Source organism: Alligator mississippiensis, chromosome 4, assembly GCF_030867095.1.
Source record: "Alligator mississippiensis isolate rAllMis1 chromosome 4, rAllMis1, whole genome shotgun sequence".
Lineage (NCBI taxonomy): Eukaryota > Metazoa > Chordata > Crocodylia > Alligatoridae > Alligator > Alligator mississippiensis.
Window position 1 is genome coordinate 213,305,609 of NC_081827.1, and position 27,267 is coordinate 213,332,875.

Sequence of the window (27,267 nt, forward strand, 5' to 3'; positions counted from 1 at the left end):
CAGGGATATCGACAGCAACAAGGACTGTGAATGAATTGAGACTGTAAATCCCAACTGGGGCTTGGACTAAGGCACTGTGGTTGGGTTAGGGAAGGGCAGCGGGTGGGTGCGTGGAGGCACAGGGGAGCGGGTGCATTTATTGTAACGGGTGCGTGGGTTTTTTAATGCGGTTTGAGGTATGTGATGGAAAGTTTATGACAGAGGATGTATATATAACTATTTCTCTCTTTCTCAATATCTCCCTCTCTCTATCTATAACTCTCTCTCTCTTTCTCTCTCAGTATCTCTCTCTCTTTCTCTACATATATATATATATATATATATAGAGAGAGAGAGAGAGAGAGAGAGAGATCTATCTATAGCCAAAAAATACTGGTAGGTTCCTATCAGTACGTTTGACCAACAGGGACCATATGTTTTTTAGTCATGGTTAGTGTTGGCTGCATTTAATCAACTTTATACTTGGTTTTCTTTACTGAGCACATGCCACTTTTGGCAGCAGTTTAATGATAGACAATGTATTTAATGAAGTTTCCTTGTTTGTGATTATAAGATGATGATCTTTTTTCCCCATGCTGATTGGAGGGGGACACATTTCATCTTATATTTGAATAAATACAGTACATTATCTTTAATATATACAAAGCACCATTGGCATACATGCCTCCTTGTAAAAATACAAAGAGATAAACTCCTGCTCCAAGGCGCTTCCAGTGTAAATTACAGAAATGCATGACAGAGGAAAAAAGGAAGTTTCAGTTCATGTCTTTTAATTTGTTTTATGAATTTACTGTGTGGTTTTAAAATATTTTCATTGCAAGGGGCTAAAAGTGGTAATAGCACTTTCATAGCTATGAATAGTAATAATTACACAGAATAACTGAGGTTTTTGAAAGTATCTGTAAAAATTGAGGCAGCAGTTCTTTTGCTGTAGAAAGAATAGCATATCTGACACCCTTTTGCTATTCCACAGACAGTAAAGCCCAGGGTGTTCAGAGGAACATTGTGTAGCATATGGAATAATTACTACTACTGTGTACTGAATAGACTTCTGCATCCAGGAGTATACTTCAGACAATCCGCACTGCCATGCAGCACATGAACTGTTGATGTGTACAATGTGACAATCACACCTATTGTCATTTTTTAAAAATCCCATCCTGATTCAAGAGGAAGCTAAAAGTGTTTGATGGTGTTCTCAAGCTGTGATGCCCATTATGACTGACTTCATGTGACTGAACAAATCATATACAATGGATTATAAATTGAAAACTCAAGCCTGCAGCCTCAAGTCATGCATGCTTAAGTCCTATTGGCTTAACAGTAAATTTTGGTTGAGTACAGACCCAGGAAGAGAGTTTCTACAACACCACAGACTTCCACGGGCAAAAAATCCTGAGGCTGCTGAAAGGATAAAGTGAACAGGATGCATAAACTTTTGATTTTTACATAAAATATATGTTATGCCACAAGCAGAACCACACTGCCCACTGAAGAGAACTAAAGGCTTTGCTGTGGTGTTTTGGGAACAGCAAATAGAAAATTAGATGTGCTTGTAGCTAACATGGCTACAAGTTGCCGTCACAAGGCAAAATGGATCCAAAAGACAAATCAGCACTTAGACAGGTATGAAGCACTTGAAAAGGTTATGATTTACAATGTAGACCTTATGGCCTGATTTCAAATTCACATATATTGGTGTTTTACATCATCAAGATCCCTCTTTTCTACTACATAAATATATATGTCTTAGCAACACTTTTCAAACAGCATAGAATAAGTTATATAAAAACGATATCTAGGGGACCTAAAGTCCCATGCACTTTCAAATGCTAAATAAATTGTGTACTCTTTCACCTTTTCTTTTTTTCTAAACTTTGTTAATTAATCCAATTTATCAAGCAACAAATTTAACATTCCAAAATATATCCAATCCCTCAGAATATACACAAAAACAGACATCTATCTTTCAACTGCACCACCACAGCCCAAAGTCACGTCCACAGAAATCTTCAGTGCCTCACTTCACCCCAGCACCAGTTCTGACAATACTTGCCATGTTTCTGTCTATGTCAAACCCTTGTGTCCCTCCTTTTCCATATATCAATGCACTAACTACTTTCCCCCAGAACGCTGCATAATACAAATCCCATTATCTTCCATTTTCATCTTTTTCATATGCTGGATCCCATTTAGATTTTATCCTTGTCAACTATTTTCTAAAGTGTAGTTTTATTCTATGAATTCATTGAGTTGTTATAATGTTTAAAAAAAATATTTATCATGAATTATTGTGCAGCATACAGAAGAGTACATTGAGGATCATTTTAGAAATAAAATCATTATTATTCTCCAATATATATATATATATATATATATATATATATATATATATATATATATATAGTACATCCTATGAAAAGGAATGCAAGATTCCAATCTTAAAACTATAATAAAAAGGAAACTGGTTTCTGCAGCACTATATTCTATTCTCATTAATATCATTGCCATATAATTGGATTTGTATCCTCATTAAATTTATATTAGAACTATCCTTAATATATTTTACCATGAAAATGAGTGATCACAGAGTTAATGGTTTGTATTTTCTATGACTCATAGTCACAGGGATTGATTCTCCATTGCCTTGCACCTGATACTGTCTTTATACCTGTGGAAGTAAGGGCCAAGTAGGTGAAAAATGCTATCAAACTGACATGGTAGCATTTTACATATACCTCAGGTGCAAATCGTTACATCCAGTGCAAGTCAAAGTGGAATCAGGGAATAGGGTGAAAATCTTCAGCTGTTAGTAATTAGTGAAGCTCTACCAGCACTGATAGGCTGGGCTGATTAACACTAGCTCACTGTCTTTAAAGATGCACCATAACCTTTTCAGCATTCTCAATTCTAATTGCATTTGTGTTCTACTTTTCCTGCTGCAGGTAAAGTTTCCCAAGCAGAAAGTTTTCCCAAGACCAATCACTACTGATCCAGAATACTAAAAATATCTGAAGTAGCACAGCATCCTACTACCTTAAATGACCAATATTAAGTACACAAGTAAAAGAACAGATTCTTACCTGATCTTTACTGAAAGTAACCATGCCTTGATAAGCAGTGTCTGCAGATGCAAATATGTGGGGGGGATTTGATGAATGCTTCACACCATGGTAAAGCTTGGAGAACTAAACAAAAAAAAAATTGGTGAAAGTACAAAAAAGCCTGTGCAACATGCACATATCTAGTGGTTTGTGCTAGCCTAGGAAATGGAGACATAGGTTCAGTGCACTGCTCTGCCACTGAATTGACTTAAGGTCATAGCCACGGAGATACTTTGACATCTGACCTCAATGGGAATCTTTTTGAACCTCAGTTATTCAGTAGGGATAATAACACTTCCTGACCTCACAGGGATGATGTTGCCCGTGTGGAATCAGAAAAAATATATGCCTTAAACTTTGATTATTTTAGTTATAAGATGACATAACCGCTTTGTGGAGAATTGCTGGCTCTGTATAGTAGAACAGATAAGAGAAAGTGTTTGTTCTTTGTAACTCCTCTGCAACTGTGTCACTCACCGCGGCCTTGAAGATAGCAAAAAAGTATGTACAAATCTGATTTCCAGGTGCAAGAAGGAGGTTTGTGAACTAACCTCGCCTCCCCCATTAGTTCCCATCCTGATTACAGCAAAGAAATAATGAAGTAATATTATAGCCGCTTTTCATGCTAATTTCACTATATGATCACGTGAGTTGTAAGCAACTGTTAAAAAGTATATAAGCCTCCTGATTTTGCTCTTGGGGGGGGGACCCCTTCCAAGTGCTTGGGAAATCCATGTCACTTTGGAATCCCCCCTACAGCTGTAGTTTCTTTTGAATAAAAGCTTCTGCTGACCTGACCCAAAAGTATGCTGCGTGTGTTTCCACGACAATTCCTGGTGCCGTGACTCAGATCCAGAACACAGGCTGAGGAAGGAGGACCGCAGGCTGCCCCCCCCCAAACCCTGAGGCACTTGAGAGGTAAGAGACCTAATTCAAAATCTCTATTGGGGTTTCGGAGGAGGATTGCCTGTAGGCTCCCAACTTGGCCGTGGTAACTGGATCTGAACCTTGTTAAAACAGGTCAGTCTGAACCTTACTGCTGGCTAAAATTTTCTGTCTGGTAAAGGATCCCATTTTGTGTCTGGTAACGTACGTTTTATTTAGGGAGAAACTGTTTGAGGCACCTTCATCCAAGAGCACATCAGGCTTGTAGTTAATTAACTAAGGCGGTGTGGGGGAGGAGGTCTGGCTGACTAAATGAATGTGCGTGTGTGTGTATTTAGAAATATGAGCCACTGACCAGGTCTGAGACTATGGTTGGGTTCAGCCACCCCAATTCTGCCTGACAGGGCAGTTTTGAAAGCAAGGGGGCCCAACTGGAACCTCGTGACCCAGTGGACAGGGCTTCCAAGTGATTCTGTCTTTTTCTATCTGGCTATTGAATAAATGTGTGTGTGTGCATTTAGAAAAATGAGCCACTGACCAGGTCTGGGACTAAGGCTGGGTCTAGCCGCCCCGATTCTGCCTAAAAAGGTAGCGTCGAAAGCAAGGGGGCCCAGCTGAAACCTCGTGACCCAGTGGACAGGGCGTCTGAGTGATTTTGTCTTTTCCAAACCCCTTGTCCCAGTAGCTTCTGCCGAGAGCAGGAGTGAAAGGATCCCTCTTGTGTTCCCCTCCCCATTTCCATTTTATGAGCCGGTGTCGGGTCAGAAACCTTTTGTCTGGGCAGTGAAAAACTGCGGGGCAAGGCACTGAGCGGCCCGGACATCCTAAATAAGCCTCTCCTACATCTCCCTGTGTGACTGAAAATGGGAACAAGTCAGTCTAAACAAGTTCCTGCCCCCCTAAGGGGACTCCAGCGTACTTTATGTACACACACTATTCTCCTGAGGCTTGCAAGTACCTGGATAAGTGGAACTGGTATACTAGGGATGATCCCGTGAAGCATTTTCCACAGGAAGGAACATTTGATCAGGATAAAATAGTGCAATTAAGAGGGGCTTTAGAGTACCGCGGATCCAAAACACCACAAAACCAGTGGGACGCGTTCTTTTATTGGTATGATGAAATGTCCAAAAGGCGGACAGAATCTCAAACTAGGAGCCTAAAAGACTCTCAAGAAAAATTAAAACAGCAGTTAAAAGCTGTTTGGAAGAAATTGGCTGCTCCCCCAAATTACACGCCGGCCACCGCTCCGATGTGTCCAGCATTGCCCGGGGCGCCCCCACCACCGGAGCCAGCAGAGGATATCCTTGACCTTTGTTCGGACCCTGCTCTCCTGGGACTCCCACATCAGCAACAACCGGTTCAACATCAGGCTGCAGCCCAGGCTAGTAACCCATTAGCTGAAGCTCCTTCAGTAAATCCATCCACGGAGCTTAATAGTCCGGACTCATCCACCATATCTGCCACTCAATCATCACCAGTGTGGCAATTTACTCCTGGGTCACAACCCACCACAGGTGTATTTAGAAGAATGGGAATAGGCATGGAAAAATCTCCCATCAATCTTAGATCCCGAGCTGCACAAGTTTACCCCCTAAGACAAATGCCAGGCATTGGCACCGATGGACAAAATATAGTAACTGTGCATGCACCCTGGACTCCAGGTGATCTCTACAATTTAACTCAAAAATTCCCAAAAATCAGGGAAGACCCAGAAAAATTTCAGGAAGAATTACAGACTGTTATAAATTGTTATAATCCAACATGGGCTGACATTAATCAGCTCATGCAATCGATTTTGCCCAAGGAAACTATGCTACGTCTGTACGCTGCCTGTACTTGGCCAGATCAAAACCCAGGAATTGGCCAAGACTTTATTGACAAGAGAAATGCTTTGGTTCAGGCAGTTCTCACAATTTGCCCAAAAAAGGCAGACTGGACCAAAATAAATACCTGTAAACAAAACAAAAATAAACACCCCAGTGACTATTTAGAACGCCTCAAACAGGCATTTAAATGATACTCAGGAATGGATAACCCAGTCGGAAATGCTAAACAAGCAATAGTGGCAGCATTCGTCCAGGGACTTAACCCTAAAATTGCTGAGAAAATTCAAACAGTAATTATTGGCTGGGAAACTAAAGATTTGACCGAAGTCCTTGCTGCGGCTAACCATTTTCATAACAAATTGGAACGGTCTAAAGACAATGCCAAGTTTAAGTTAATGGCCTTACAGATTTCTCAGTTTCAGGGTCCAGGTAGAGGAAGGGGACGAGGACAGGGAAGGGGAGGCCCGGGTAGATTCAGGGGAAGAGATAGATCCTTGAGCCCACAAAACCCAGGCTATGGGAACCAATGTCATTATTGCAAGTAAGAAGGACACTGGAAATCAGAATGCCCTAACCACCCCGGCCAAGGACCCAGACCCCAGCCCCCACCTCCACTTCCTGTCAATTTTCCCAGTGTTGAATAGGACAGCCTGAGGGACAGTGACATCATTGCTCCTTTGCTTGCTACTGACCAATCTGGTCCATTTGTTGAATGCCTTATTTCCGGTAAACCTGTCTCCTGTCTTGTCGACACCGGAGCATCCCGCTTCACACTAAAGGCTGCTGAGTTTACTTTTCTACCTTATTCTCCTAAAACTGTAAATGCTGTTGGTATAGGCGGACAACCTATCCCACATCCCGTCTCTGAACCTGTCTCCATCTCTATTGGCCCTTTATCTGAAAATCATGCCTTTCTTCTTAGCCCCTGTGCACCTGTCAACCTTCTTGGTAAGGATTTGCTGTATAAACTGAGATGCGTGATTTATTGTAGCCCAGATGGTGTTTACCTTGAGATACCGGAACATAGGGAAACCGAGTTTGTGGCTTTGCTAACCCAGGAGTACTCTGATCCTGACACTTCCTACTTGCAAGAGGAACTGTTGGCACGAGTACCTCCACAGCTGTGGTCCACCCATGCGAATGAAATGGGGCACATGCTGAGTGCTGAACCAGTGCTTATCATCTTGAACCCTGCCAAGCCACTTCCTCGTGTCCCACACTACCCCATCTCAAAGGAAGCTGAGGAAGGGATCAAGCCTGTCATTTCCTCACTCCTTAAGCAAGGGATTATAGTCCCAATATGCTCCTCTTGCAACACACCTATCCTACCTGTCAAAAAACCTGGTAAAGATACGTATTGCTTTGTGCAAGATCTTCGAGCTGTAAATGCTGCTGTTTTACCTGCTTTCCCTGTGGTCCCTAACCCTGCCACTATTCTTTCCTGTATCCCTTCAGATGCTACATATTTCACAGTAGTGGACCTTTGTTCTGCTTTTTTCTCTATCCCCGTTCATAAGGATAGCCAGTATCTGTTTGCATTTACTTATCAGGGATTTCAATATACCTGGACAAGACTCCCTCAGGGATATACAGAGTCCCCAACCCTGTTTTCCCAGATCCTAAAAAAGGATTTGGATCCTATCATGTTCAAAGGGGGGTCCACCCTTGTTCAGTACGTTGATGATCTATTGTTAGCCTCACCCACTTTGGAGGCCTGTAAGCAAGATACTTTGACACTCCTCACAGCATTAGCTCAGAAAGGCCACAAGGCCTCAAAATCTAAATTGCAGCTCTGCAAGTCTAAGGTACATTATTTAGGGCATGATATCTCAGCAGGAGAACAACACCTTTCCCCTAGTAGAGTTGAAGCTATCCTCAACATTCCCAAACCTATGACTAGAAAACAGATGAGGGGATTCTTAGGTGCAACGGGTTATTGTAGACAGTGGATCCTGGGTTATGCTGCTTTTGCAAAACCCTTGCAAGCATTCACTCATGATACCACCCCGGAACCCCTCCCTTGGACTCCTGAAGCCAAACAAGCATTTGTGGCCCTTAAGCAAGCCCTCACTCTTGCTCCCGCTCTTGGACTTCCTAATTATAAGAAACCCTTTACCTTGTTTTGTCATGAACGGGAAGGAATCGCTTTAGGAGTACTCACTCAGCTGCATGGTGAAAAGCATCATCCAATTGCATATTACAGCTCTGCCCTTGATCCCGTAGCTGCGGGACTTCCTCCTTGCCTCCGTTCAGTTGCAGCTGCTGCCTTGTTGGTTGAAAAGGCAGATTCTCTAGTTTTGGGATACTCTTTAACCATTGCAGTTCCACATGCTGTGATGGCCCTTCTGCTCAAGGGCAAAACTCAGCACATTTCCAATTCCCGTCTTACTAACTATGAGAAACTTCTACTGTCAGCTGCAAATGTAACCTTAAATCGCTGTTCAATTCTGAATCCTGCGTCACTTCTGCCTATTGCCTCTGATGGTGAGCATCATGATTGCCTGTCTATCACAACTCAATTGTTAACCCCTTGAACTGACCTCAAGGACATTCCTATCCCGAACTCTGACCTTGTTTTGTTTGTTGATGGTTCCTGTCTTAGAAATGATGCAGGCAAATTAGTTGCGAGATATGCAGTATGCACTCAGTATGCTGTTTTGGAAGCCTATTCTTTACCCCAAGCTTGTTCTGCTCAAGTTGCTGAACTCATTGCTTTAACACGTGCTTGCATTCTTGCAAAAAATCAAACCACAACCATTTATACTGACTCTAAATATGCTTTTGGTGTTGTTCATGATTTTGGACAAATCTGGAAACAAAGAGGGTTCCTCACTTCATCAGGGACCCAAATCAGTCATGGTTGTTATGTAAAAGCGCTCTTAGAAGCTGTTCAATTGCCTCTTGCTATTGCTATTGTTAAATGTAAAGCTCATGAGAAACCCTTTGATGATGTCACACGAGGAAATGATCTGGCAGACCGTTCTGCCAGAAATGTGGCCCTTTCTGGCCCACAGGCTCCTAACTCTGTTTTTGTTTGTTTTTCAGCAGACCAGTCTCCTTTGGCTAGCCTTTCAAGTCTGGCCCTTCTTCAAAATCAGGCCCCAAAAAAGGAAATAAATGACTGGCTGCGTGCAGGATGTTCACTGCACCCTGACTCTCTCTGGCGCGCCCCGGACGGCCGCCTGGTGGCGCCTAGAGAGCTTTTGCCACATCTTGCTTGTTTAACCCACTCTGTGGCCCATACGAGCAAAGGGGGGATGATTGCTACAGTACAAAGAAACTGGTTTGCCCCAAATTTTCCTTCCATGGCACAACAGTACTGTAGCTCCTGTCCCATCTGCTTAGCTCACAACATTGGGCAATGGGTAAAAACGACACCCGCAGCCCATCCCCCTCCATGGGGACCATTTGTAAATCTGCAAATTGATTTTGTGCAGCTACCTAAGTGCTGTTCTTATGAGTACATTCTTGTTATTATTGATGTGTTCTCTGGATGGGTGAAAGCCTACCCATGCGTACATGCTGATTCCATCACTGTAGCAAAGAAATTGCTCAAAGAATTCATCCCTAGATTTGGATTGCCCCTCACAATAGATAGTGACCGCGGCACCCATTTCACAGGACAGATAATAAAAAACATCTGCCAAGCACTTAACATACAGCAACACCTACACTGTAGTTATCATCCACAATCAAGTGGTGCTGTAGAACGTAAAAACTCTGATTTAAAAATGCGCATTTCGAAGATTTGTGCTGAAACAGGCCTCAAATGGCCTGATGCGCTGCCCATTGCTCTTATGCACATTAGAAACACTGTTAACAGAAAACATGGCCTAACCCCTTATGAAATACTCATGGCACGACCCATGAGGATGCCAGCTACACCGCCTGTTGCCCCACACCAAACAGACCTACAATTAACTGATGAAACTATACTAAATTATTGCAAGGCATTAATGAAGTATGCCAGGTCTGTTCATTCACAGGTCCAAGAAGCCTTACCTCAACCACCAGATGTTCCCTGTCACAACCTCGAACCAGGGGATTGGATCTACGTAAAGGTCTATCAACGGAAAAACGCACTTCAACCCAGATGGAAAGGACCTTTCCAGGTACTTCTGACCACTAATTCTGCTGTTCGTTGCCAAGGTCACCAAACGTGAACTCACGCCTCGCACTGCAAGAAGGTATCACCTCCATTGGACCCTGAAGCAGCTGTATTCCAACCAAGGTTGGGATCTTTCCCTGAGGCCAAGGACAAAGACCCTCAGGACCTCACTCAGGCAAGTGAGGAGCATCAGGGTGCAAGTGCTAGTAACCTCTCCCCTGAACCCAACACCTTAGCCCAGCTGGATTAATCAGTTGAAGAACGAAGATATCATCTTCGGCCTCGAAGAAAGTGAATGCTCCCATTCGGAAGATCACCACCTCGATCAAGACCAAGAGCCGACATTATCAGTCCTTTAGGTAACTTGAGCCCAGAGGACGAAGAAAGACTTTGGCTGCCATCCTGGGTTTGGCTGGTAGTGTTCTTTTTCTTACTGGTGCTGGTTATGTTTGTTGTTAAGATTCTTTGTCCCACCTATATCTAAAAATGGCACTGATATCCTTACATATCACACTTAGGTATCTCAGTATCACCCAAAGGGGGTGGGAGAAAAATTTGTACTTGCAGATCTCCCGTACGGTGGCTCAAGCTGGAAATAAAAGTGACTGCTGGATATGCTCTCACAGCCCAGCGCACCTACACCAAGGAATCCCAATGATCGGAGTACCAATATCCCTCCAGCAATGGGGAACAATAAACGGCAGCTTCGTTAGACACTACTCGTTAGCTGCCCATCGGTCCGCTCCTAAAGAATGGAGGGCCGCCCCTGCTAACTGGATAATCTCCCCAAGAGTAAAGGCACCTTTCTGTTACAGATCCAACAACACCGGAGCTTATAATAAAGCCACACCTGTAGGACACTACCCTCATTGCCTAACTACTCTAGATTATAGCCCTAGTAGCACCAGTGGAATCCTGTTGGGTAACGTACCTTCTCTCAATTGTACAGGATTCATGGTCTACAACTTTTCTAAGGAACCTCATGTTGCTCTCATTGCAAACAGATCGGAATTTTACATTGACTCCAATTTTACTTCTTATAATATATCTCGGTCCAGCAGGATAGCAGCTGAACGTGGTCTGTCCTATACGATGCATATCAATCAAAAGTGCCGGATATGGCACAACACCTGTCGAGATTTGAGTACCCTTTCTGCCCCAGGCCTTTACTGGCTCTGCGGAAACAGGGGTCATAAAATCTTGCCCTGGAATTGGGTGGGGACATGCACTCTTGGACGTGTTATCCCTGGTTTCGAAATGCATAGTGCAATATATCTGGAACAAGTAAAAAATTTCAACCATCACATGAAAAGGGCGGTTAACCCCTTAGCTACCAGAAACACAGGGTTCCATCAATTTGTGAGAACCTTCATACCGTGGCTTGGAACAAGAAAATTGAAACTAGCCATAATTAACATTTCAGCCACAATGGGGGTTATGGGAAATGCCACTGCGGATGCAATTCAGGCTCTGCAAGAAGAGATCTCCCAGATCTCACAAGTAACTATACAACACCGCATAGCCCTAGATTACCTATTGGTATCCCAGGGAGGAGTATGTGCCTTAATCAACTCCACCTGTTGTGTCTATGTCAATCAGGACATGCGAATCGAAACTGACATTCGCAAAATCCGAAATCAGTTAAGGGTCTTACATCAAGTGGCCTCAGAAAATACTGACTGGGGTCTAGAAGAAATGTGGTCTTGGCTAACCTCCTGGCTCCCAGATTTCGGGGCCCTTGGCAAGAAAATCCTGTATGGAATATTGTTTGTCTTGATAGTTCTGATAATGTTTTATGTCTTAGTGCAACTGATCCTCTGCTGTGTGAAAGCCAGCAGGAAAAGCTTTAGCAAGGCAAGAAAACCCACAGCAGAGTCTAGAATAATGGTGTTACAAAAGTGTGAGCAGATTAAAAAAAAACATAAAAGGCTGCATGATGAAATAGAGGGGCTCATGAGAATGGAAGTTTAAGGCTAAAGTGAGACTAAATAGTCTCAAAGGGGGGACTGTGGAATCAGAAAAAATATATGCCTTAAACTTTGATTATTTTAGTTATAAGATGACATAACCGCTTTGTGGAGAATTGCTGGCTCTGTATAGTAGAACAGATAAGAGAAAGTGTTTGTTCTTTGTAACTCCTCTGTAACTGCTTCGCTCACCGCGGCCTTGAAGATAGCAAAAAAGTATGTACAAATCTGATTTCCAGGTGCAAGAAGGAGGTTTGTGAACTAACCTCGCCTCCTCCATTAGTTCCCATCCTGATTACAGCAAAGAAATAATGAAGTAATATTATAGCCGCTTTTCATGCTAATTTCACTATATGATCACGTGAGTTGTAAGCAACTGTTAAAAAGTATATAAGCCTCCTGATTTTGCTCTGGGGGGGGGGGGGGACCCCTTCCAAGTGCTTGGGAAATCCATGTCACTTTGGAATCCCCCCTACAGCTGTAGTTTCTTTTGAATAAAAGCTTCTGCTGACCTGACCCAAAAGTATGCTGCGTGTGTTTCCACGACAGTTCTACAAAAAAGCCTGTGCAACATGCACACATCTAGTGGTTTGTGCTAGCCTAGGAAATGGAGACATAGGTTCAGTGCTCTGCTCTGCCATTGAATTGATTTAAGGTCATAGCCACGGAGATATTTTGACATCTGACCTCAATGGGAATCTCTTTGAACCTCAGTTATTCAGTAGGGATAATAACACTTCCTGACCTCACAGGGATGATGTTGCCAGGTACTTGGATACTACCTTATGTTTATGTGACAGCCATCATATAATTAAACTGTATAGAAATGATCATAGATTAAAGAGAAAAAGTAATGTACTATATTGGGACAAAATCTAATTTAAAATGTATTTGTATGGTTTTCAGTGAGCACAATTCCTAATCATAGCATGGGCCTCTCTTTTGTGTGTATCCTTTATTTCATTAACAACAGTTTATAAAAGGTACATTCTCTATACTGGAGTTCCTCTTACCTGTGGAGAATATATGCTGAGATTCTGGAACGGGTTTAAAGCTATTAAAATGTCTCCAACATAAGTATAAATTTGTAAGTCAGCATAGCGCTTCTGTAGTTGATGGATAATTGTATCCTAAGAAGATTATAAGAAGTTTGATAGTAAAGCAATACGTTTTTTGATCATAACATTCACTGTAAATATACTGTGAACACAGAATAATTGATTATCTTAAACATTGTCAGTTATGTCAAACACTGACCTCATAAAACCAAACCAATTTTTTCACAGTTTCATATCTCTAAAATAGTACAATAAAACCAACTTAAAAGAAATATGCCTATTTTCCTGGCTGATGTTCAAGGCTAACCTTTAGATTTAACAAACACAGAAAATAATTTAAATTAATAAAATCAATTTGTCCATAGGAGAAGAGGTGCTGATACTGCTTATATATCTACACAAAATAAAACTGCACGTGACAGCAGATCTGAATTGTGTCACATAATTATTCCTTTCTGCCCAGACAATGAACAATCAATTTTATCACATGATTACATTGTTAGAAGAAAATGTAGAAGGCAGAAGCAAGCAAAACATAGGTTATAATCGTCAAGGGTGAGGAAGTGCTACCCAGATTGTACAGTACCTCATCCAGAACCTCTAGGTTCACCAGATCATCATCCAAAGAGTATTTGTCAGCTGCATCTACACGGTAAGGTCTTCTAGTATGTATTCGTTCATGCCTGCAAGTTTGTTAACACAAGATCAGTGTTAAAACGCTATTTTGAAAAAGGCAAATGGTAAGAGACAAGAATAATTCATTGAGCAATTTGCTTTTTCAAAGAGGAAGAAAAACAAGCACTCTTTCCAAAATGTTCATCTTGCAGCATTCTGAAGGAGTTTTTAAATCAATGCAACAGCTGGATGCTCAAAATAATGCCCATAGTTTTTCCTCTCACAATATATAACACTCAGATGATTACCTATAAACTTGCTGTCTCCAAATAATATAAAAATCTACCAAAAGACCCACCATCTTTCCTATTCCCAACACCAATTGGTTTAATATAAACCTGGGTAAATTAACGATTCAAGTAATTAGATAATATTTTTTCCTTTGGACTTTGAGATATGCAGCCTATATGGGCTACAACAGACAAGAAAAATACAATATCTCTCCCCTATTACCTTTGTATATGCTAAAGTGTCTCCTCGGCCCTGGATCTAGTCCAAAACAACAATTTTGAACCATGATTTCCATCAGACTCTAAATTCTGCAGATGTTCAGTCAGCTTCTCTTTAAAGATTTAATCAGTCTTTAAGCCACACAATCAGAAGCACAGACAAACTGTCACATAACCCTTTTATAATCTGATTACACTAAAAGAATCTTTGAAAATGCTGGTGTATATGTTTTTATACTACAGATCTCATTTAAAAAAGGAATGGGTACAAATTATGAGGGTATGACATGTCTTCCACAGAAGGGATGAAATATGAATACTGTGTAAGCACAACTATGTTTTTCTTTAACAAAGATAATCAAAGCACAGTAGAAGGACACCCACTGAGATACAGCAGCATCCTGCTGGGTAACATTTAGCATTGATCCTCAATGACAGCCCCTGACAGATTGTTTCTGCATCAGTTGCCATATAGAAAGGGGGACTCATGTGATCATACATTTCTACCCAATGACAAACAGTGTATCAAGCAGGTAGCACAGTACTAGCATGTTTCTGTGACACTACAGGTTATATTACATGCCTATAATACAGAAAGTTGATATGGACAGAGATACCAGGTCTTTTTTTCTGATTCTGAAACTGCTAACTTTGGGCTCAGATGAAATCCTGTTACAATAAGCAACATTGTGACTCTGAAAGTACTTGCAGAAAGACAGTTGTTACATTAGTAATGAAGTAAGAAACCTGCAGATTACTTGGAACAATTCTTGTAAACAATCTTATTTATATTTTGCATTCAATATTCCCACTCAAAAATGGTCACTTGGTACACTGCTGATATGCAAAACCAAAAACTGAACCATAGAGAACTTGAGCAGCAAGTGTTGACTATCAACTGCCATAACTGGAGTCTATTCCAGTAGCCAGCATATGTAAAGTGTGAATATATTGAAAACCCATTAAACAAAACTTTTTATTTTTTTTCAAACTTTAAAAAATATATATCATTTAAAAGTTTACATTATAATAATGGGCCAGCCTCTTAGTTTGACTGAATTGAGGATGGAACCATTTAATTTTTTTATTGATTGTTTCTGGTTTAAACTGAAATCCAGAATTGTATTGCAAAGAAACATGTGATCACTGGTACTATGGCTCCTCCAAACATGGAAGGATTCATCAGTCATAAGAAGAACAAATATTTTATTAGTAGTTTCTTCATCTACTCATAATGTACTAGTTATTGCTAGAAATTATATCTGAAAAATGCATTCATTTTCAGACATTATTGCTGCCTTGAGGGAATGATTGTAGGAGCAATGTCAAATCACAGCAAGCTTTTGAGCATTATGAATGTGCCTATGCTTAAACCATAAGTGTAGGGAGGAGGTAGGAAGACTGGGGACATTCAGACCTAAGCAACTCTAATTAAAGAATGGCTTCCTAAACTAATCTCTTATCTGATTGTATATTAAACGCCCACTGTTTGTTTTCCTTAGGGGATAAATGATTCCTTTTTATTATGGGAGACTTTCTTTTCACCTTATGTAAGCAAACAATTAGGGAAACTATTCTTAGGCAAGTATAAGTAAAAATTGAAGACCTTTGTACATATATTTTCTTATGTTTAACTCATTTTCTTAAGTACAAGATTAGGGAGAGGATATTAGGCTCATAACAGCACATTAACCTCAAATCTCCTGCTGGCCTCAGACATTTCCTATTGACCACATGTCCTGCAAATATGTCTGTAGGGAGTGAATAGGTAGAATACAAATAATAATGCTTACTGGTTTTAACAATATTGTGAATATCCTCTGCAGTTAATATCCTGCCTTAAAACATGCTTTAAAATTACCAAAAAGGTAAAAGAAATTATTTTTGACTGGAGGATAAATAACTATTTTGCTCAGTTTCATGGATAGGCTGAGGAGTGTGAAATTGCCCCAGAAACATTCACGTGAAATTTAGAGAGAGAAATTTCCATAGTTTATACCTCTCTAGAGGTATGGACAGTCAGACCAAAACATACACTTGCTCCAAGGGCAACAACAATCAAGCATTGCCCAAGACCTAAAATATTGCTTGAGATTACATTATGCAGTTCAAATTTATTTTAATGTGAGGGCCTTAGCATTATTGCTAGTGCTCCAAGAGCACATTGGTATTTTTGCACTTAATGTTACCTGTTGAGAAAAGACTTTGCTCCTTTCTCATCATTAGTAGTGTTGTAGAGCTATTATTGTAGCTGTGATGGTCTATTCTAAGGAATACATGAGAAGTAAGATTCATGAGGTGAGGTAATATCTTTTATCGAACCAAATTTATAGTTGGGAAAGATCCTAGAAAAACTCTCAGACACAAAATGCCTTTCCTTGCTTCTTTTCCAGCCCTTCTTGCCTTTCACATAGGAACAGTAGGTGAAGAGGAAGAAATGCTTTGTATCTCGGCAGGAACAGGATTCAGGGAGGTGGTTTGGGGATTTTGCTTCCTTTTTGGGGAGGTATATTGTGGGGGTATATTTCTTGGGTGGACAGGGTGGAAACCCTGGGGTTGTCTCTTCCCAAAGTAACAGTTTTCAGTGAAAGGGGCTGGGTTGTTTTGTTTTACCAGGAAGAGAGCTTCTAGAAGATGTCATCATAGGAGATTTCCTTCATCATACTGAATGCCAGTAACAATAGCTGTTTGTTCTCCTACCTACCTAAACAGACAATAATATGCATCTGTTGTTATTATAAAGCCCATTCTTTTCTTTCCTCACTTCCCTCTATAACACTTATAGCTTTCTGTCTTCACACCTTTTGTGACCCTGACTCAAAACCAGGGATGGGAATGATGAAATTGCACCATTTACCAGACACCATAGACTTGGGTCATCTCTCTTGTCTGACCAGTGTTCTGCCATCCTCTGTGGAATGTCACACGATTGACACAGAAGAGCAATATCACAGCCTATGGCATGGCATTCCCCATTGGCAGAGGGGAGTTGAAATGCTCTGAATGAAGGTAGTGATGTTAACATTAAAAGATTTTTTCTATATAGGGAAGAAAACTTAGAGGGGACATAGGACCCAAAGAGAAAAATCACCCTAGATAACAGCTCCAGACTTTGGAAAATGGCAGAATGACCCAAATGGTTAAGACATAGTTGTGTTCCCCCCCCGGCCCCATTTTTCCTTCCTTTCCTTTTCTAGATGCTCATGCATCAGAGTTCATCAATGGCCTAAAAAGCTTTTGATGCAATGAAATGTATCACAGTTTTCACTTTGTCCTTATTTTTTCTAGCAACAACACAGGAACAACTAGATTCTACATACAAGAAGTAGAAAAAGAGTGTGACCCTTAGTCCATCCTCTTCTTTTTTTTTTACATTATGTTACTAAAAATAAATGCATGATTGTTCCTAGCTTAAGGCTTCACAAGAAAATATTCAGCACAATAGAAAGAATTAACTGTGAACCTCCTGCTGACTTTAATGAGAATAGCATGGTTAATTTCCTGTGTGTTGCATATGCTGAATATTTACTCCTATATGTCAAGTTTCAGTCTAGAGTAAATTTTTAAAGCTAAGTCATAATGGGAACACTGATGCAACCTTAATTGCAGCATCATAAATGGCACAGCTATAATAAGAATCCAGCATAAATATGTACAGTATAATTAGACTGGGAGGCAGTAGTTTCCGCGGTCATCGCATCTTTTGGGGTTTTTTTATTTTTTACCTCCACCCCCTCATTATTCGCATAGATAATTGTCATGGCGGGCTCCCCATGGAGGGCCGTGATCTCCTTGAGGTCCCTCGCTCCGTGTCAGGCCGGCCCAAGACACCCTCTAATTCTCGCCCGCCACATCTTTGATGGCAACTATAATGTTGGGAGGCTGCCTTGTGTCTTCCCTGGGCACGGATACTCGGGACCTCTGTCCCCGTGGTTCTTCCGGACCCCCTGGGGGTCTCCCGATATGGTGGGTGTTCCCCGGACACCCTAGCCTTATGGGCTATGCGTGGCTCCTACCTCCCCTGATACCACGCCCCAAGCCTCGCAGATGTAATAGACGTTGTCCAGTCTGTACGCCCGCTTCCCGGGCCTCCTCTCTAATGTGGCCCACTCTGCGCTCCCTCTCTCATGCCCAGCCTCTTACTGGAACTTTCGTCTTGCCCACTCTGGGCCTCCCCTGCTGGTGTGGTTCCACTCAGGGACCCTCTAGCGGGCCTCTGGTCCTATGGACCAACCGCACGGGCACCCTCTCTGACCCTGGCTCACCGCGCTGCTACTCCCTGTCTTCCCGGGGCAACCACAGCGCCCTACCTCGGTCTGAGGGGTGTTACCGCACTAGCCTGCGGCCGGGCTCACTATGCCCGTCTCGGGCTTCTCGGTAATTGCCCCTCTCTCTAGGGCTCCTCAGTATGGCGCTCCCCCTCTTTGGGGCCCGCCGTGCCCACTCTGGGCTACTTAATAATACCGCCCCTTTCCTGGGGCCGGGGTCTACGTTCCCCCACACGCAATCCGGGGTCTAGGTCCCCGTCCGCAACCTACGGGTTGAGCCTGCGACCCACTGGCCACATGCCTCACCACCAGTTGCTCACGCACTGGTGTGCGAGCTGCGCCTTCCCTGGCGCTATGAAAATAATGCGCCCTCTTGGCGCAAGGGCACCCCACACTCTCTGGGGTCCCTGTGATTGAGGCCTCCTCCAACCCCTACAGCCTCACCCAAGCCTCCGGGTGTAATATACAGAGCCAAACAAACACAAGCCTCCTGGCTGTAACACAACCACAAGCCGCATGGCCATAACTCATTATCATAGCTCGAGCCTCCAGGGCTATCATGAGCTGTACTAGCAACTCAGGCTCCTTCCCATATCTCAGCTGAGGGAGCTCCTGCCTCTCTGGCTGCTGGCAGAGAACTGCCAGCCTGGCCTCAGCCCTGAGCTTTATAAGGGCCAGGCCCTGCCTCCTACAGGCAGCTGGTTCCCCTTGGTTGCTCCGGGAACCCGCAGCTGCGCTCATTACCTGAGCAAGCCTCAGCTGGGCTCGTTATGTCAGGCCAGGGCGCGCTCACTCGCTCCCTGGCAGTTTCTCCTTTCTAGGAGCAGGGGCACCAAGGTGCCCTGCGACAATAATGTTTGGAAGAATTGCATTTAACCCACTAGACCAATATGGCTACAGCCTGGATACCATTTAATTCACATGAAATTCCACACATGCTGCAGTTTATGGGCAGAGGGCTATTTTTGGTTTTGCTTTCTGTTATTATTTGTGAGTCCAGAGGAAATTACAAGATGGATGCAATCAGGTTCTGTATAGTTAATTGCTTTCAAAACTGAATGTTAGCTGGCAAAGTAGTTGTTTATTAGCTTGTGAGATCTTCCTCCACTGATGGACTGCTTCACTCATCAAGCTGGTTAATGAAAAGGTGGTAGTTGCCAGAATTCTGCAGTTCTAGTTCAGATATTTGATAAGGTAGCTTGAACCTACCTGCTTTCTTAACTTGCTGGGTATCTGGATTCTTTGCATTTTAGCTAGCAGGTGTTTAGACTTGACTTCTACCAAAGAACCAATTTATACTTTCTTGTTAGAGGGGCAGGTTTCAGCACTTCAAGGTGATGGGCACCAAAGACACAAAGTACCTGAAGCTTCCCCTCTTTTTGGGGAATCTGTGTACATCCCCAATAGTAAGCTGCAGTGGGCAAGAAGAGGGTGGGCATTTTCCTTGAGCAACCTTCACCAGCAGACCAGATGTCTGTAACTACAGCTTAAAACCACCCTCCGCTCCTGTGTCAGCAGGTAGAAAGTAGGTTTATTCTGAAAAAGTGTGACTTTTTCTCAGGATTACCTATGGTTACAGCTCTCTTTCAGAGAAATTCACAGGGCAATGAAACTGTATCTTCCCCTTGTACTCGGCCTTGGTGAGGCTGCAGCTGGAGTACTGCGTCCAGTTTTGGGCTCCACAATTCAAAAAGGATGTGGAGAAGCTTGAGAGAATCCAGAGAAGAGCCACGCGCATGATCAGAGGTCAGGGAAGCAGACCCTACGATGACAGACTGAGAGACATGGGGCTCTTTAGCCTGGAAAAGCGCAGGCTCAGGGGTGATCTGATGGCCACCTATAAGTTTATCAGGGGTGACCACCAGTATCTGGGGGAACGTTTGTTCACCAGAGCGCCCCAAGGGGTGACGACTAGGTCGAACGGTCATAAACTACTACAAGACTGTTTCAGGCTTGACATAAGGAAGAATTTCTTTACTGTCTGAGCCCCCAAGGTCGGGAACAGCCTGCCACCAGAGGTGGTTCAAGCACCTACATTGAACACCTTCAAGAGCAAATTGGATGCTTATCTTGCTGGGATCCTATGACACCAGCTGACTTCCTGCCCTATAGGCAGGGGGCTGGACTTGATGATCTTCCGAGGTCCCTTCCAGCCCTAATGTCTATGAAATCTTTGCATTACATCATGGATGCAATTACAACTTGTTCAGTCAGATACCAGATCTTCACCCATTACTTTTAAACATTGAAACCAGAGGCTAGTGAACAGGTTACTAGCTAGACCAGCTTATGAGGGCAGATTTAGCAATTCAAAAAGGGGTCTAGGAGATGCGACTGCCATTGCAGGGGTAGCTGCAGCCTCCTCATCCCTGCAGGCAGAACATGCCATGACAACAGCTGCTGGGTTTTGTTTTGAACCCCTGAAGCAGGTGAGGATCCCTTGTTTACTCCAGCTCTCTGCACCCACACTTCTTTAGCCAGGAGCAAAATATCTGGCCCACCAGACACTTTCATCCACCTGTGGCACCCCCCAACAAATTGTGTACTGCCCAGGCCTTCCACCTGCGAGGGTGGAAGTGGGGCACCTACATCCGCCCCCAACATACCCTATTATGCTTCACACTCCCACCCTCATGGGCAGAAGGACCCAGCCACACTAGCACCAGGTGGGTCTGCTGCTGCAGGTTTCCCTGGCATCCCACTCCCACCCAGCACTAGGTAGGGAAGCAGTGGAGGGGAGAAGGCAGGGAGCATGGGGCTGGGGCTGGTGGCAGTGTGGATCCCATGCCTGGGGGCACAGGCAGTGCGGAGCTTGGTTGGGCAGGGTGTGGAAGAGGGGAAGGGGGAGGGGATGTGGGGACCCCCCCCTACACACTCCTCCCATGGTGCACAGCCCTGGCAGGCAGCACGGGCAGCAGCAGCAGCAGGGGGGGTACTTGTGCTCAGTGCTGGTGCTTGGCTACTGGCTCCAGCCAGTGCTGCACATCACAGCAAAGAACACAGCCCATGGTGGTCTGTCTGTATCACCAGCATTCCCCACATTTGCGTGGCACAGGAGGGAAGCCCCTGGCACAGGATGGAAGCCCCAGGCACTAGAGCCAGCTGGGTAGGGAAGGCAGCTGGCTTCAGTGCCTGGGGCTTCCCTCCCCTGCCATGTGAGTGCTGGGGGGCCTCAGTGATAAAGATGGCCCAGTGGAGGCTGCGCTCCTTGCTGTGATGTGCAGCACTGGCCAGAGCCAGGCACCTGCTGCTGCACCATTGGGGGGAGGGGGAGTCCCCACACCCCTCCCACCCTTCCTCATACCCCACAAACACCACACACACACACCAGTGTTGCCTCCATTGACTGAAGGAGAGGGCAGTGTGTTCCAGAGCCACACATCCAGATCCCACAAACACCATACAATCCCCCACATACCCTATGTCCCTACACAGCCACACCCCCTCACAATCTCCCTCCACACCATCCCACAGCCCCACACTGCACCACACATATACACTCCCCCACCACACACACTTACCAGACACACACAGACCCCAACCACACAATATAAAAGACTAAGAATTTATTTTTTAGTTATTATGCAATCACTTCTATATACAGTACATCAACACAAATCATGACAAAAAAATTAGTAGTAAAATTAAAATATGTTATAGGTGTTTGACCTTTAGTGTATGATTTGGTTTTTTCAGGTTCTGAGATGGCAAACCCCTCCCCACCCCCAAAGGAGTATTTCCAGGGGGTAAGGGGAGGGACTTCTGGTGGCAAAGGTTAGGGGTGGGAATTTCAGTCCCACCCTAGTGACCATGAGGCGGGGCAAATGTCAAGGGGTGGGGCTACCCATGTGGCCATCGACCACTCACCGAACCTCATTAAGCAGCCCTCTGCCTGAAATAATTGTCTGTCCCTGCCTTTAGCTCATGTACTTCCCCTCCACTTCTATTGCCCCTTCCTCCACTCCAGCAGAGTTTTCCTCTGGGTACAACAAGGGGGAGCTGCCTGCTGCCACTGGTGTCCCCAGCCCTAGGGCTCGCTCTGGCCCCGAGCGATTCTGTGAGCAGTAGCATGGGGTGCTGGGTTCAGCCATGGACAGCAGGGGAAGCCCCCTCCAGGAGCTCCTGATCCCTTCCCAGCCCTCCTCAGGTATTCCCTACTGGTCAGAAGCTGGAACTAGAAGTGGAGACCACCTATGATGCTGCCATCCCCAGCCCAGGCTTGCCCCAACACATGGCTGCTCCCTGCAGCTGGAGACCGTGGGTTGGTGGGGGAAACATGGTGAAGGCAAAGAGAGCAGGTACTTGCCCACTGCACCCTTGGCACCCTTCCTTCCTTTATCTAGCCTGTAGTCCTAGCTAGATTGGGGCTAGTAGACTGGGGGCTTCCCTCAACTTGGTCAGCCAGGGACAGCAGCAGTGCCAGGTGGTTCCTTGCTTCCTTAACTGCTTCCTTCTTGGATCCCCCAAGAATCCCACACCAGCCCAGGGCCCCTGCCATGCCTTGGACTCCACTGGGGACCCAGATATTTGAGCCACTGGGAACTAGAGCCAACAGCATGTGACCTACACTGTGAAAGGAGGATGCAACTGCATAACTGCATGCCCCCCCCCCCCCCCCCACAACTTCCGGATCCAACTCTGCCTGCTCACCCTGCTCACAAAAGGGAAAATCTATTTTTTTTTTTAAAAAGGTCTCTAAACCAAGAGAAGAAGGACAAGATCCAGAGAGAACCATTTCAAAGTTGCTGAAAATTGTAGAATTAGCCTTTTGACCATTTAACCAAATCCATTTCAGATTTCCTCAACACTAATTGTCAATGATCAGTTCTCCATAATTTTAGTTTGGTCATAATTAATCCTTAAAAGTAGTATAAAAGATGATTGCTTTTGCTCATCTTCAACCACTATGATATTTGTTTGAGAGGGTTAGCCAAATAAAGATAGATGGCAGTGGATTAAGCTCTAACAGCTCTTCGTGTTATAGACTTACCTATTGCATTTACTGTAACCGACCCACTATTAGTTTCTCCATTACATTGGCCACATGGTCCTGGGTATGATCGTAAACTTCTTCCAATTTGAGGGCCTCATGGCAATGTTGTGGAGATACTCATGGCGGGATAGCTCCTATAAAATACCACAATGTTGCAACCTCCAATATTGGGGGTGCCTCCAAACCCTAGCTCCCACTGCCTTGTGGGTAATCCCTGAAGAAAGGATAAGGGATATCACCCTGACAGAAACATGCCTTCACTGAGGTGTTAGGCAGTCAGCAGCAGTTCTTATTTGTTGCCCTCTGGTAGAAGCTACAACCATTGAGGCACTGAATGTCTGGACTCAGTCTGGCCTTTGGATTCTGTCTCAGTGGTCTAAAGGGGAGATGGTAAGTCTTGGGGAGCCTCTGTTCCTCTGTATTCTTGGCTAGGCATACATGTTGAAGGTCTTGATATGATAGTCACAGGGTTCCATACAAGCAGGTTCATTTGGCATCTGACTAGACCTTTTGTGCATACACCATGATCCAGAGGATCGATGGGTGCCTACATTGGCTGCAGATTATCTGGGGATTTACCAATGAATTCCAACCTATGTATTAAACATACGTATGCTAAACATGATGTCCAATACTTTTTTGTCCATCATCATATTCTATTCTATAGTTCTTTTTTGTTACACACTTATTTTGATCTCTACGGGGCAGTTTTCCATCATAAGAGAATGATTTAGAGGAATATTTTTGTTGTATACAGATTGTTTCTAGAAACAGTTCTGTTGCATGACATTTAGAGAGATGGTCCAGGGGAAAGCTAACACAGTACAGTTATAAAGTATATTCTAAGTTCTTTAAATTGTTTCTAAATTCTAGTATCATTACATTTTCACTCCCGAGTATTTGCAGTAACTTTCCAAAGCCTCGTAACTAGAAACAATTCTCTTACTTTAATTTGATTTCCTCTTAGACATGACTACTGTTTTCCTATTTTAGATTCGTTCCTGACTCCTGGATTGGATACAATGATTTGTATTTTAGGGCTGATCATAAATAAAGCTAGTCGAAAATTTTGTATGATTAAAAATTCAAGGAAAGGTTTTTTGGTTTTTGTTGTTTTTTTTTTAAACTCCATAAAAATGTTTGGGTCTTTTTTCTAGGTAAAGTGGCTGACATTTTTCAGGGGTGTAGGTTGTAGCCATGTTGGTCTAATAGGCAACGTTTTTTGGGTAAATCTGACATCTTTTATTAGACCAACTAAATTATTTAGTTGGTCTAATAAAAGATGTCAGATTTGCCCAAAGAACTTCGTCTGACATTTTCCAAAATTTAGCCAAACACAGAATTTTCAGCATCTTTCTAAGTGATCTGCTTATAAGTTATATTTCTTGTACTTATTTTTTATTTTTAAAAATAAAATGGAATATATAATTTCAGGGGTAAATTCACCTGGAGGAGTCAAGATTTTGTAATCAGATATAAAGGGAAAAGAAAGAGTAGAATGTTGGGTTTCCCAGATTTGATGCTTTCCCTCTAAACATGAGTATTACATATCCCCTAGAGTATTTAACTATTGTCTGTGGACCTTAATACAGCTTAAAGGATATTGCAAAGTAGACGTATGTTTCTTTCACTGTTTAAATGCTGAACCAGCTGCCAATTTTGCCAAGTTAGGATGAAGTCCTGGCATGTGCAAAAAAGATGAGATAACATTTGTCTGTGCTTATAAATTGTACGAAATGTCCACAATTTTGCAGTTCGTATTTGTCCATGAAGTTAGCTCAAAGAGCAGTTTAATATTTATGAATATCAGGAAATTGGCTAAGTGACATCTGATTTCTTCCTGCAACAGGCTGGCAATCAGCCTGGACCCTGGAATCTCTTGGGCTATGAATAAAAAAAACAATGGACCGCAAAAAGCAGTTTGAGATCAAAAGACATATTAGGATTATCCAAACACCATAGAACAAGCTATTTATCTACACAAACAGAGCTAATGTAGTATTATGAAGTGAGAATTTTCAGTATCCACAATCCTTAACATTCTCCTTGAGCCTTCCTAAAGGCACAATAAATAGCTTGAACTTCAGATATTACACAGGTTTCTCTTTATTCATAACTTTACAGTGAAAGTATAGGAGGTGTTTCACTGCAAAAAGTAAATGATGAGGTTCAGTACCAAAAAGATTACAATCCAATTTTACAGATATAATGCAAAAAAAGAGAAGATAGCATTCAAAAACCCAGAAGTGGGGGTGGGGGGAAAAAGGGAATGCTGAACTATATTAAGAATAAATGATATACCTGAAGTCACAGAAGAATTTAGTGACAGGACTGGGAATAAAACAAAGTTAGTCTAATTCCCAGTCCTATTTTTATATTATTATCATTTAGATAATATAAAAACTATTTCTGACCTTTTCCACCATGCAAAATAATGAAGCATGTTCCATGAAAATTTACAATCCACATATAAATAGCCTACATTTTAACCACTTCACTCAACATCCTGTTTTATCTGCAGCTCACAGAGTGTGTCAGAAAGTCTTTACTGACACTGCATGTGGATGGGAGCTCTATTAACCACTACTGCATCACACATCCATATCCTATTGTTTATACCTGACTTCAAATACAACTTCCCTCCATTTTTTTAGTCTGTTTATTGCTGTGTGGGATCCAAGTCTATAGCAACAAATTAAATTACTTTCTCTCCCATCACCATTCAGTAGATGAGGTAACCATCTACGGCAATAAAGAGACTTCCTTTCCCAGCATTTCAGATTCTTTATGTAAAGGCAAGTTTAGTAACTTGCTTTAGTTTGATAACATCCCTTAGCATTTTTTGAAAATGCTTCCTGCCTAGGGCAGCTAAATATTAATGGATATGAGACTATTCTCATCCCAAGTTGGACTATCAATGAATAGCCATTTGCTAGCATTTGATGATATATTTTGGCTCTAGGAAAGAGAGAAAACTAAAACATTTAACTTTTGTAACACTCACACACACATTTAGTTGCTGTATATTGCGTTTTTATGCGGGCAAGATGGCCCCCCCTCTTGTTTTGGCTATGTGCTTAGTCTCCTCAAAGGGAGAAGGAGTTGCAGATAGCAAAAAGGGAAGCTCTGGTAGAGGGGAGAGAGAGGGAAAATTGCCCCAGTGGCTGGGAACTCCTCTCTCTTCCTTTTCTTCCCCTTTTTCTTTTTTGAGGTTTTAAGGGATTAATACTGGAAGAAAAAGTATTAGTTCCTTGGGTTTGCTGGCCAGGATTTAGGGCTGGCAGCTTAAACAGGGTTGGAACCTGGGTGTTTCTAATCCTGCCAGTTTTGAGCCAACTGTAACCATTAATCAACCTGGTTCCTTTGGAGCATTCCTGCAGTTTTCATTTCAGTAGGCCATATAATCTAGCCCAGAAATGTGGGGTGCATACATGTTGTCTGGAGCTGCAGTCAGTCCCCACACGCATGTACAGCCTCACTGTGGGAGCAAATATTGCCACACCACTATCCCTGCAAGAACACCGAGGTGCCCCTTGCACTGCCGAAAGACCCGCACTCTCAAGCAGGTGCCCCTGCTACAGCGCGATCTATAGACTATGGCATGTAGTTAGTAGCATTTCACATTGCGTTTGTTTTTTTTCCTGTTTTCTGTATTAATTCTGTTTTTTTGGTTACACTGCTTGCGAGGAGGGTTTTTTTGTTTATTTGGGACACCCTAGTAATTAATTAAGTGTTCCCAGATTTCTGGATGGAGGCACGAGCCACGGACTCATTGATATCATTGAATGATGATATCTAAAATCCAGTATTCTATTCTATTGACTAATATCCTTACTCCATAGAGAGTAGCTGACATCTATTTAAAAAAATTGAATACCCATCCCTAGGCATAAAAAATCTAAAATGAAAACATTATACAAGTATTGTTGTA

General features: G+C 43.0%; 1 protein-coding gene across 1 annotated transcript in view; it reads right to left on the bottom strand.

The window, feature by feature from the left end:
- MYO3B (myosin IIIB) overlaps positions 1-27,267 on the bottom strand; it is a 367,182-nt gene that overhangs the window by 230,615 nt on the left and 109,300 nt on the right. The window contains exons 10-12 of the mRNA XM_059726270.1: positions 13,538-13,634; positions 12,907-13,023; positions 3,084-3,188 (exon numbers count right to left, since the gene is read on the bottom strand). Coding sequence (XP_059582253.1) covers positions 3,084-3,188; positions 12,907-13,023; positions 13,538-13,634 — 319 coding nt within the window. The remainder of the gene's footprint in view (positions 1-3,083; positions 3,189-12,906; positions 13,024-13,537; positions 13,635-27,267) is intronic.